The sequence below is a fragment of the Schistocerca cancellata genome, chromosome 9, assembly GCF_023864275.1.
Source record: "Schistocerca cancellata isolate TAMUIC-IGC-003103 chromosome 9, iqSchCanc2.1, whole genome shotgun sequence".
Taxonomy (NCBI): Eukaryota; Metazoa; Arthropoda; class Insecta; order Orthoptera; family Acrididae; genus Schistocerca; species Schistocerca cancellata.
Window position 1 is genome coordinate 260,986,488 of NC_064634.1, and position 12,055 is coordinate 260,998,542.

Here is a 12,055-nt window from a genome sequence, read left to right on the forward strand (position 1 = left end):
TGCCCAAGTGATTTAATGAAAACAAGGAAAACCCAAATCATAATGGCTGCTTGAGAATTTGTATCCCACCTCTTCTCGCTTCCCATTCTGAAATTTGGACTACTGTGCTACCTCACTTGATCAACACACAACTTCTCATATTCTCAGGAATGAAGCTGACACCTTTTTGTACCCATTAATAGTTCCATAACATAATCTCATTATACATATTGTAATTTTCAGGTGAGTTTGGTATCTACCTTGTTTCTGATGGCAGTTCTAAGCCATATCGTTGCAAGATTAAAGCCCCAGGATTTGCCCATCTTGCAGCTATTGATAAAATTGGGAAGAGACATATGTTAGCTGACATCGTAGCCATTATAGGTGAGTAAACTGTCCATTGTTGTGTTTTTAAAGGATATGATATTTATCAGCTTTGTAACTTACCACGGTTCAACATCATTTTAATGATGCAATAATACATACATCACTTTCCTGAAGGTAGGAATGTTTTCCTGGTTGTTGACATATTGCCTATTGGCTTCTGTCTCACCTTCTTCAGCCAACTTTGTTTGAGATGATTTTTCTGATGTTTTGCCAGCGTAGGTGGCTGGCATTGTCAAAGATTTACCAAACATTTTTGACTGCACTGGAATCGAGCAGACTGGCAGACAGGAGTTGAACCTGCAGCCACAGATTATTTGTACCTTATTCTTGTCGAAGGTGTTGCCATGTTTATAGATTTCTATGGCTTCCTCGAACAAGCAGGTGTGGTAGCTCTTCTCCCTAGCAATAACTTCCATGTGGGCGAATTTTATTATGTGACCAGTCTTACCCTGAAATGCCATGGTAGATTTTGCCACCTGTCCCAGGCAGCAGTGCTGTTTATGATGTTGGTGTTGGGTTGTCCAGCCATTCCCATATAGGGTGACAGACAGAATTGGCCATATATTGCACAAACGTGCTGTGAAGACTATTTACAAACCAATCAAGAGTATTAATGGATTCTCATGGTGCAGCAAACAACTGTTGGAGGTAGCAAGGAGAGAACCACAGCGTTAATCACCAGGGTAAAGTTCTCAGATTTTGATATGACCAGTACATAAAATTTCTGGTTGTGGGCTCAAATCGAGTCCTCCACCAGCAATGGAGGGTAAAGCTTTGAAAATGCTGTTCTCTTGTGCTTCCAAAATGTCAGAAAAATCATCAGATGAATGTTGGCTGAAGAACCCAGTACAGGAGCCAACAGCCAATGTTGACAATTGGCCACAAAAGCCTCAACAATTCTGTTAGTTGTTGTTGTCGTTTTAATTCTTATGACATTTTATGGTAAAACAAATATACTGTTTGTTAGCAATGGTTTGATTTCTGTTCATATCTGCAATACAGACCTATAATGGTGGTCCCCTGTGTAATGTGTTTCAGAAACAAAGACCAAATTTGAGCCATGATGTAGTTCCTTTGAGATGAAAATTGAAACATATACACACTTTTTTCATAATTTTTAGTCTTTTGTAAGTAATTTCTGTCTTGGTCATTTGCAGGTACCCTTGATGTAGTATTTGGTGAAATTGACCGATAAACAAAATCTGATTGAATGAACAAATTAGAAAACCTCATGTGAGCTGCAAGTGACTGACAAGGACCTGTACATACTGTTGGATAAGTTTGTCATAGATCTGGTGTTAACTCTTCTGTAAGCTCAGTATAATTTTGCCACATGTTAGTGGTTTGTGATCTTTCACTTGCCTTTCACGTAAGAAGATATACACTAAATTAAATAAAGATTACTTTCTTGACTCGACAATGCGTTGTGTAAATAGTTCTCAGGAGTAAAAATAAAATTTATTTATTATGACCTCTAAGAGAACATTATTAAATAATTCCATGTTTTGATGCTTTGTGGGGATTACCAGTTGATATTTGTGCCAGAAGATAAATCCTATTAAATCATTGGTAATAACATGGCTTGCTTGACACATTTGTTGCACAGGTAGAGTATGAGATTGATATACAACATCTTTTCTTATAAAACTGAAAAATACAGGCAAGTACAGACATAAGAGACAATTTTGGTTCACTGTTATGCAGTAAATCCATCAGGCATGACATTTTAGTACATTACTTCTTTACTACTAATTGTATTCGCAATTCATTTTGTAAACAGTATTCACATATACCACTGAATCCCTCTCACTTCTTCTCCTCCTCCTCCTCCTCCTCCTCCCCCCTTTCTTCTTAGTCTAAAGCGTGTTCCCTTCAGTACCCCTCAGTCCACCCTGAGGTTGACACACCATCTTTTCCTTGGTTGCCTAATATTTCTTTTTCCAACTGGTAATTTATTTCTTACAACTTTCACGGCCTTCGGTTTGTCGATCCTGTTTACGTTCGTTCCATTGCTGCTTTCTCTTATGCACCCACTCATTAATGGCTTCCCGTTATGACCTTTTCTAATGCTCTCATTTCCCACTCCACCCCCCTCCCCCCCTTTCTGACATTTCCAATCATTTCCAGTGTGGGAAAGTTCAGTACCAAGATATTTAATTGTCATTACCTGCTGAATACTTTTTCTATCCACCTCCAGTTTGCATGTAATAGGTTTCACAGATATTGTCAAACATTTGGGTTTTTGAGTGAATATCACCATATTTAGGGTTTTGGCTGCCATGTTAAATGTATTTCAATGTTTCTACAGGATATCTCACTGTTTGCTTGCAGAATTGCACCATCAGCATAACAAATTATTTTTATTTCTTCATCCCCTATTCTATAACCAATACCTGCCAATGCCTTCTTTCATCACCTCGACCATTAAAAAGTAGTGGGCTGAGAGTCACATTGGTTAATACCTCTATTAACTGCTATGCTGCTAGTTAAACTGGAACCAATTTTTACCTGGACGTAGTGTAGGAATAAATATCTTCAGCTGTTTTTATTTAAGCTGAAAGGAATTCCCCAACTGTAGAACAAGTTTACCACATCTGTTAATTGAATCTTATTGACAGCCTTCCGTAAATCAATAAAACGAAGATAAGCTGAACTGTTGTACTTCGACCTTCTTAACCCTTTACAGTAGCAGTCGCTTCACAAAAGAAAGTAAATGTGCATTGCCGCGTGACAAAAAGCATATTGATGTCAAAACAGGAAGCATTTCACATTCTCACTGTTTACAGGCCACCTGGTCTGTCACTACACGTCAATTACTGAACATACCTACAATGTTTCAGCGTCATGCAATTTCTGCAGCCCACTGTAGCACTAGAACACCACCAGTTTAATTAGAATGATCCAGTATACTTGAATATATTTAGACTTAACAGTGATGAGTTTCATGGACATGTTTAATGATCATATAGGCAAATTTATGTGTACTTCAGTGTACATGACTGGTCCAACACTTCATATACTAAGCTCTCACTTTGATTAGTCTGTTTGTCTATATTGTTTTCACCAACGTCTTGAGTACTGAAGAGCACCATACAGTTCCTGAATTGCATACTCCTATTCTTTCTTTCTTTCTTTCACTGGTGCCGTGTCCCGCGCTGATGCAGGGTTGGCATTGTTAGGAACGGATTTGGCAAGGTTAGTGGAAAGGGGTGGTCGGATGCCCTTCCTGCCGCCACCCCGTACCCTCCGGGACGGAATTAGTGTACCCCTACTGTCCGTCGAGTGTAATTAATGGAATAGTGCGAGCATGTGCAGATGTCTGTGAGTTGTGTAACTGAGGCGGAATGTGGGGACCAGCCCGGGATGTGGAAAACTGCCTAAAAACCACATCCAGGCTGGCCAGCACACCGGCCCTTATCGTTAATCCGCCGGGTGGATTTGATCCAGGGCCGGCGCACCAACCTGAGTCCAGGAAGCAGCAGGTGAGCACTCTTGGCTACCCTGGCAGGTAATTGCATACTCCTATTGTGGGTCACTCCTTGATCCATTGGGTCAGTCAGTGAAGTAGTGATTGGAGGGAGAAACATTCACTTAATCAGTCAATGAACAGTAGACAGATCTGAGTGGTGAGCAGGAACATTTTCTATAAAGTCAACATCGCTTTCACATCTTTAGTTTTCAGTTTTAACTTTTCAGTGTGCAATTTTTGAACTTTTGGATACAGTTGTTGTTGAATAAGTCAGAGAATAATAGTTTGGTAACCCAAGCCATTTGTTGGCTTTATACCAGAATGCAACATGCTGTGTAATATTTTTGACTGCCCAATGCTTTAAAGTTGTTCCAGTTATGACTGATTTTAAACAGTGTAAATCATCAGCATTGTGGCACAAAATATAGGTGATTACTTAAATATTATGTGAATTGCTTTTTCTGTTGGCCTCTGTATTGTTGAGGATGGACTTTCAGGACAAACCAGTTTCATTGTTTTGTCACTTGTGCCCAAGAGAAATTGAGGAGTATATTTTCAAGTCGATAAATAGTTAGTTGTTCATAATTTAGATGTTTGTATTTACAAATCAAGCTTGTTGTCGTACATGACCTGTTGAAACGGTTAGGTCAAAAGCTGATATTTGCTGCTGTAGCGTGTTGAAAACCACGAGTTTCTGCAAAGCTCTATATTTGCCCACAGCCCATTAAACAAGAAGTTGATAAATCCAAACTGTGAAGGGAGAATAACAATGTAGATGTCATTGTCAATGATATGAGAGAGTTTCCTTCTGAAGGCAAGCACTTGCTGCCAGAACCAACAATAAAAATAAATTAGTGGTTTACACAATGACATTAATTCCTGATTATTGTGAAGTTTGAGCCAGTTAAAAAAGAAATAACACTGTTTCAATGGAGTACAGCATCAGGAAAAACTGACCAAACAGTAACGATATGGTGCAGAATAAACTAATATCAGAGCTCTCCGTAGGTGACATTCAAGACAGGTTAGGCCGTACAGTTTGTGCATTATGATTGATTCCTGAGTACAGATAAAGGAAAGGATTACTGTATATACTTGGCTTGAAACAAAAGGCCCTTAAGGATTCAACCAAGTAGCCTTGCTATGTTGGTTTTTCTCAGAAACCTTGAGGCGTCCCAGCCAGAAATTGGCCCAAATGAGTCATTCTTTTGTGATTACTGTAACAGTCAAACAATAATGATGTGCATACTAATGGCCTTCATGCCAGAAAGCAGAAAATGTAACAAGCTGCTACATTGTTTTCCTATTCATGGTCACAACTGTAAATCCAGACAACATATCGTGCAACAGCAATGTTGTTTTGAGACACAAAAGGATTGGATTTGATTTGACAGAGTGTTTTGATAGAGTGTAAAAGATTACCAGGAAAAGGAACATAGTCTTTCATGGACTGAATACTGTAAAGTACTGGAACAAAGTGGCATTGTTAAGATAACAAATAAAAATTGGGAAACAGGATCTCAACTCCATTGCTCTAAAATGCTACACTAATAAGATGCCTTTTAGAATAACTGTTCAGTGAATGATGGCTTACAAAATGACTAAGAAAAATGGATTTTTGCCAGTATTGGACACACAATAGATAAAGAAAGGAAGTAAAATGAGCCACAAGACAGCTGTTGATTGGCAATTTCTTTATTGTCACAACCAGTTTCACTGCATTGAAACAGCACAGAATGTGATCAGGTTTGGACACTAAAACGTCCTGTTTTTTTTTTCGCTTTGATGACTTCCCCCCTTCAGGGGTTTGATTTTTTACTTCCAAAGTTGGGGGCATTTTGGTGCACTAATGTGATATTTTTTTCACTTGATGCTTTTTTAATGCACCGAAACAGGTTGTGACAATAAAGAACTCACCAATTGCAGCTGTCTAACAGTTCATTTTACTTCCATTCACTATGAAGTTTTAAGGCTCTGGTTGCCTGCCTTCCAAAGTTCTGTGTGACTTAAAAGGGAAGTCCTATTGAGGTTGAGGTACAGAAATTCAGAAACTTTGGCAAAGGAGTGAAGAAAGCAGCCACCTTGGAAAAGAACAAATGGTCAGCAAGAAAAAGTATGAGGCATTTTAACATACCAGAAGGAGCAGAAGAGTTTTATGAGGACATTGTTGAAAGTAATCAATAAATTTCCAGTTTAGTATTGTTGTAGTCAGTATTTCGTGTTGTATTTCAGTAGTGTTTGTTGGTTTGCACTTCTGCTTATCAAACAGCACCAAGAAGTACTACACTGTAGTACATTAATGTATTTCTATGCAAAATGAACAATAATGTAGCTTTCTTTGTAATGAATGGAAAATAATCAATTTGAATTTGTATATTAACAAAAGTTTTAACTTCCATCCTTGCATTTATCAACTTCTTAAAAAACTGGGAACTTTGTCCTTCTATCCTGAAATAACAATGAAAAAGAAAAGTCAAACACACAATTGGAATTGTAGCCACAGGAGCTGTGTAAATATTAAATTAGGCTGTATCATTTACATAATTAGTATTTCAGTATAATGTAACTGGATAGATAAAAAATCTACTCACCAAACGGTGTTGGGGAAACATACATATAAAAGGTATTATGTGTGCAACCTTTTGGAGCCATTGGTTCTTCTCATCCCTTCTGGTAAGTATCCCCTGACACTAGGTTCTGGGTGATTTCTTGTAACTTTAACCCGTTTCCTAAACCTCACCAGTCCTTTCCTTTCACCCTTCTTTCTTCCCCTTCAACCCTTGTGCCAGGAGGAGGAGCCAATGGCTCCGAAAGCTTGCTTATATAATATCTTTTATATGTATTCGCCTGCCGCTGCTTGGTGAGTTGATTTTTTTATATCCAATTATATTGTATTTTCAAAAATTGTTATTTTCATTGATACAGTATTTGAGTGTGATATTTAAAAAATGCATTTCCTCAAGAATTTACTTCTTTGCATTATTAAGTTTTAAAAAATGTTCCTTAATTTCCCTCTTCTAAAACAGTCTTTTAATTTTTTTTACAAAATGATTTTAACACTTGCAACATCTGCACTTGAAACATTCACCGCACTCTTCTCTGTTAGAGATACTGTGTTGATCATGGAAACTGAACAACCATCCAGAACTAGACTTGAAACTTGTTTGGCCTAATTTATCTGCAAATCTTTCCACTGCAGCTCAACTCCTCTTACAGGAAACCCGAGAAAGTGCTGTTGTTTGTACCAGATGCAAACAGCATTGTCAATGGTGGTCAGTTCTGGTTCATTCATGCGTTTTCTTTTTCTGGCTAGTTTGTTTTGTTTTAGCACAAAGTCTGAAGTTTAGTTACATTTCTATATATATCACAAAATTCGACTTACAATGTCAAACTCTGCCATTACACCTTGGACAGAAGCATTGGCTTGGATTTTATGAAGCACTCTCATTTTATCTTCTAAACTTAATGATTTATATGTGCTCTTAATACTCTTCTTGTTTACTGTATTGTGCTGTATGACATTTTAATACAATTTTAAGTTGTCATAGAGAAGTAATTTACCACAATTTATTATAATGGTCTTCAGGAGGTAACGATGACCAGAAAGGTGGTCATAGGTCGGGAGTCAGTCGGGCATTGGGAAAGATATTGTTCAATAGTGGCAAGTCCATGAATGTTGGAGATGTCATGCATTCCTTACCAAGAAACTCCTTCCATGCGGACTAGCCACCCAAGGTTATTACATTAGCAGTGACGAGCAGACTCCCTCCAAATGTGCCAAAGCTCTCACTGAGGTCTTCAAAGACCGAAAATATCCTCCTAATACTGTTGAGAAACAGATCTCTGCTGCCTTGCCTCTCTCACTACCTACCACCTACCACACACCCACTGTCCAACCCACAAAGGGCCTTCTCATGACTTTACCAAGTAGGAACAGAGAAACTGAATCACAATCTCTGCCAGGGTTTTGACTACTGCTCTCTTCATCCTGATAAGAGGAGTATCCCTCCACTATCATCCCTGACCCTCCCACAGGCACATTCAGGGAAGTTGATATTGTTCCACAGCTAAAGGTACTAAGCTTTTTTAAAAATAGTGTAGTTTATGCGGTAAACCAGGAGCACAGTTTAAGGGGGCTATGAAAGAAACATACATGCATCGGAAAATAGTTGTATGAAAATGAAATGTTCATTTTATGATATTTCAGTCCTTTGAAAAAATGCTCTTATGCGATCATTTTTCAATGAAGCATGATGTGCTGATCACATAAGAAGAGACTGAATTGCTCTGATTTACGGTAAGTAGCACTCTGCCTATTCAACATTGTAAATATTACTACGCCATAAAAAAGCCAACAACCAGAACTGTGTATAACCTATATATACAGAGTCCAAAAATGTAAACTAAATAATAAAAATATGCACATATTCCAAGCCACTGAAGACGCGTTCCAAAGAATAAAAGGTGAAACGCGTATGGCATGAAAATAGTTTTCATTCAGTTGTAATCAGGCGGCCCAATGTAAAAATTATTAACATACTACAATACTATGTGCAACTGAGGATAACAGGATTAAAAAAGTTGAAGATGTTACCGTCAACCCAGATTACGAGCTGACTCGCAATATGCCAGCCGACGAGTCCTTACATGCAGGCGCACTAATATTGTGGTCGAGTAATACCTTATGACAAATCAAGATGTGGAATGAGTCAGGTTTACCAGCATAGAGATCTACTGAATACAAATACAATACAAAAATGTACACAGATTGGTTAATAAGCTGAAAGGTTGAAATAAAATTAACAATATGTAGTTCAAGTAACATGACATAATTACTAAAAATAAACTTAAGTATACAAAAGAATATTCATACATTGTTCATTTTAAACAAGTATGATGAATTTTGGCTGACTCATTAAACACACACAGCCTTAAAACATATAATAGAAATATCAGTATGAATTTACGTAACAGCCAATGATTTAACTGCAGGTACTCAAGAGAGAAGAAGAACCTCCTTATAAAGTATTTTCTTAATCCATATTTAAATGTAGGCAACACGTTGCTGTGGATTGTGATATCTGATAAGGGAGAGTTGAAAACTTTTGTGACTGAAAGATGCAAACCTTGTTGTATAAGACTAAGGTGTTATGGATGCAATGTAAATCATTTTTAGACACTGTATCATGATCAAGGTATGTACTGCTAGAATGTGAATGGTTATTAGAGGCAAAAACCATCGAAGAAAATTAAGTACTGTGGTTAATCTCTCCTTTTTGGAGTTGCTTTTAATTTCATTTTGTTAATACATCGTTATTCCAATGATATAGTGTAGTGGTTGGCTGTAAAGATAAAGTTGCCTTCGTGTTTCGCGTCGTGTGAACACCACTGATATTCGGCATGTCCCGCCGAAGCACGGCTCGCCGCGAAGTCGTAAGATACACGTCAAGGGCTGAAAAAAAAAAAAAAAACACACACACACACACACACACACACACACAGTGTGTCAACAGAAGCAGCCAGTGACAGCTGCCGGCCGTGTGCGCTCCCTCGGCGATGGCGACATACACTTTACGCTGAAGTTTTCGATAATTTTGCCCAATGAACAGTAATTCGTATGGATACACGATTTCGCACAGAATCTTTATGAGCACAGTAAGACGTACCTTGCATCATATATAGCTATCAGTTAGAGGCAAAAAGTCTGCCGAGTCACTGTTGACGCTGTGCATTCCACAGGTATCGCTCGAATAATACCTGATACCGTATCATTCCATTATTAAATGAACCGCGCGTCTCATGGAAGAAGTAAGGTTCCTATTAGATACCGGATTCGTAGTTGTAAACGTGATTGTCTGCTGTTTGTTGACAGGGCGTGACTCAATCCGATGTCTGTATAAACACTAGAACTGTTTGACACGGTAGAATCAGAATTTCTTATCAGTCAGTTGTTACCATCGCCCACAGACCGATTTGCAATGGTTGGAATCGTACAAATAATGTTACGGAAAAGTGGCTTGCCAGTGAACGGACCGGTGAAAATGCTCTTAGGCGTTCCAGCAACGAACTATTTATATAGGTATGTATAAACAACAAAACAAAGTGAACAGCATGATCAATACCTTTATTATTCGAAGACAGCCCGGCATTTTTCTGTACACGCTACAGTTTCAGTAACCCAAATAACGTGATACCGGTAAGTAAAGAAAAACATGGTCTATCGTCTGGAATCTGACAAAGCACTCGCTGTGTTAGATTATCATATAATTACAAATACTAAGGACCTTACGCTGAACCGGGACTTGAAATTACTTTCGCAAGGAAATTGTAGTTGATTTTTATTTTGCTTTTCAAACTGTGAGATATCTCTGAAGAAGTACATAAGGAAAGCCACAAAATGATAAAATAAATACATGCAAACGATAAAATGATTACTCGTTGTCGGTGAGTTCGCAAAGTTAGTTTCCGTAGGACTGTAAGAACTACAAAGAAGTTGAAGCTATGAATCGATTCACCAGCGTGGCGGTTTCATCACGATGACTGTGTTCATGTCTCGGCCCGGCATATTAGCTACAAATATTAAGTTGCTACAGGTGTGTATAGATAATGTTGCAGGGCAACGTAACTTCACAAACCAGAATGATAACTGCAGTGTCATGCTTATAAGGAAAAAAGTGTTCTTAATGTTGTGTCAAGCAAGAAAAAGAAAAAAAAATGTCTATACATAGGCACAAAACTAATCATAACATTTTACAATTACCGATAACGAAATTTTGTGTGAAAATCAACATTTCATGTGCTTCAGAATTAAAAAAACAAACCGATGAGGGCGAATTATTGCTACGGCTAGTTTGGAGATGAAAGGTGTCTGGCATCAAGGCGAACACAAAAATCCCGTACTGATGCAGTAACAGATTCCTCATTTGTCTTATTGTATTCGAATTTGATGTAGAAGAATACATTTATGTACAAAACAACCACCACCGCAATTAAAAAGTAGATTTAGACGGATATCGAATCTACACGAGAACGCGAATAGTATGCTAAGCATTATACACGGTGGCCGTGGCATATACCAGGTAAGAAGCACACAATTGTTTGTAAATATTAAGGCCATTGAAAATATGCCTGCCCTAGTACTTGTTACTGGACAGAGGAAATTGCGTATTTTGTGAAAGTATTAAAATGGGTAATTTCTGCTGTAGTGATAAAAAATGAGAAGTCAAAAAATATATACAGGTGCGCTCTATTTTACAAAAGATGAAGTTAAGGTGTCGTGACTGTGGAAGGCATGTCGGATCACATTAACGAGAAAATAATTGCATACGCCCCGACTACGTGGGTGGTCTCTTACAAACTTACATAATCTTGTGGGTGCGCGCACAAAATTTTTAGTTTGATAAAAATAAATAGTTCTCACTTTCCTGTATAAAAAAGTAATGAACATCCATCCCAGTTTTTTAATAAAACTGGGATGGATGTTAAAATTCGGACCTCTAAAACCTATTGGTTCGCTTCAGATGTCTTTGAGCAAAGGCAACCAAGGAACACACTCCCCGAACGTTCCTTGCCTTTCCCTGGACAAGTAAAAGGCACTTCCTGGAATGATAGTTGCACTATACCGAGAATGAAATCCCGTCTTTTCAGCTTGCTTTCATGTTTCCTTACAAGTGACACGCTACCGTACTGTACGCCCACGCCATTCGTCAACAACTGTTTTAAAATGTCTACTGGCCAGTGTTATGCAATAATAAAGAATAATCGGAGGTACAAGGAAGTCGACTGTTACAAATTAAGTTAAAAAAAACATAACAGGCGATGTGGTTTAGATGTAACAGAAATTGTTTTCACATAATCCGGATTGTTTGTTGCGGCATTGGCTTCGAAGAACTCGGGAGCTTATATTGTAGACTGAAGAAGGCTCTATTGACGCGTTGCATGGAGCAAAAGCTCTTCGTCAGGCAAAAAATTTCGCAGCTGTCAAACGTTGCGCGATTATTAGACTCTTGTGGAACGCGGATAAATTTGTCATATATTTTGTTGTCATCACAGATGGATATTACTGACACCGGCAACAGTGGGAAGCATGTTTAGCCAAAAAAATAAGGAATCCAAGAATAAAATCTTAAACATGGCTGCGATTCAGCAATTGTATAAATTTGAAGAGGCTGAACAAAATCAGCCAACCAGTTGTAGTAGACCAAAGGTTTATTTAGCTCT

The 12,055-nt window shown here is 38.1% G+C and overlaps 2 protein-coding genes across 2 annotated transcripts in view; both read left to right on the plus strand.

Annotated features, from left to right (window-relative positions):
- The window catches only part of LOC126100442 (NADH-ubiquinone oxidoreductase 49 kDa subunit-like), a 49,131-nt gene extending 47,294 nt beyond the window's left edge, over positions 1-1,837 (plus strand). Inside the window, exons 9-10 of the mRNA XM_049911048.1 lie at positions 223-363; positions 1,524-1,837. Of these exons, the coding sequence (XP_049767005.1) occupies positions 223-363; positions 1,524-1,561 (179 nt within the window). The 3' untranslated portion in view covers positions 1,562-1,837. The remainder of the gene's footprint in view (positions 1-222; positions 364-1,523) is intronic.
- A 7,522-nt stretch (positions 1,838-9,359) lies between these two features.
- LOC126100424 (NADH-ubiquinone oxidoreductase 49 kDa subunit-like) overlaps positions 9,360-12,055 on the plus strand; it is a 169,062-nt gene continuing 166,366 nt past the window's right edge. Inside the window, exons 1-2 of the mRNA XM_049911028.1 lie at positions 9,360-9,574; positions 9,708-9,914. Coding sequence (XP_049766985.1) covers positions 9,814-9,914 — 101 coding nt within the window. The 5' untranslated portion in view covers positions 9,360-9,574; positions 9,708-9,813. The remainder of the gene's footprint in view (positions 9,575-9,707; positions 9,915-12,055) is intronic.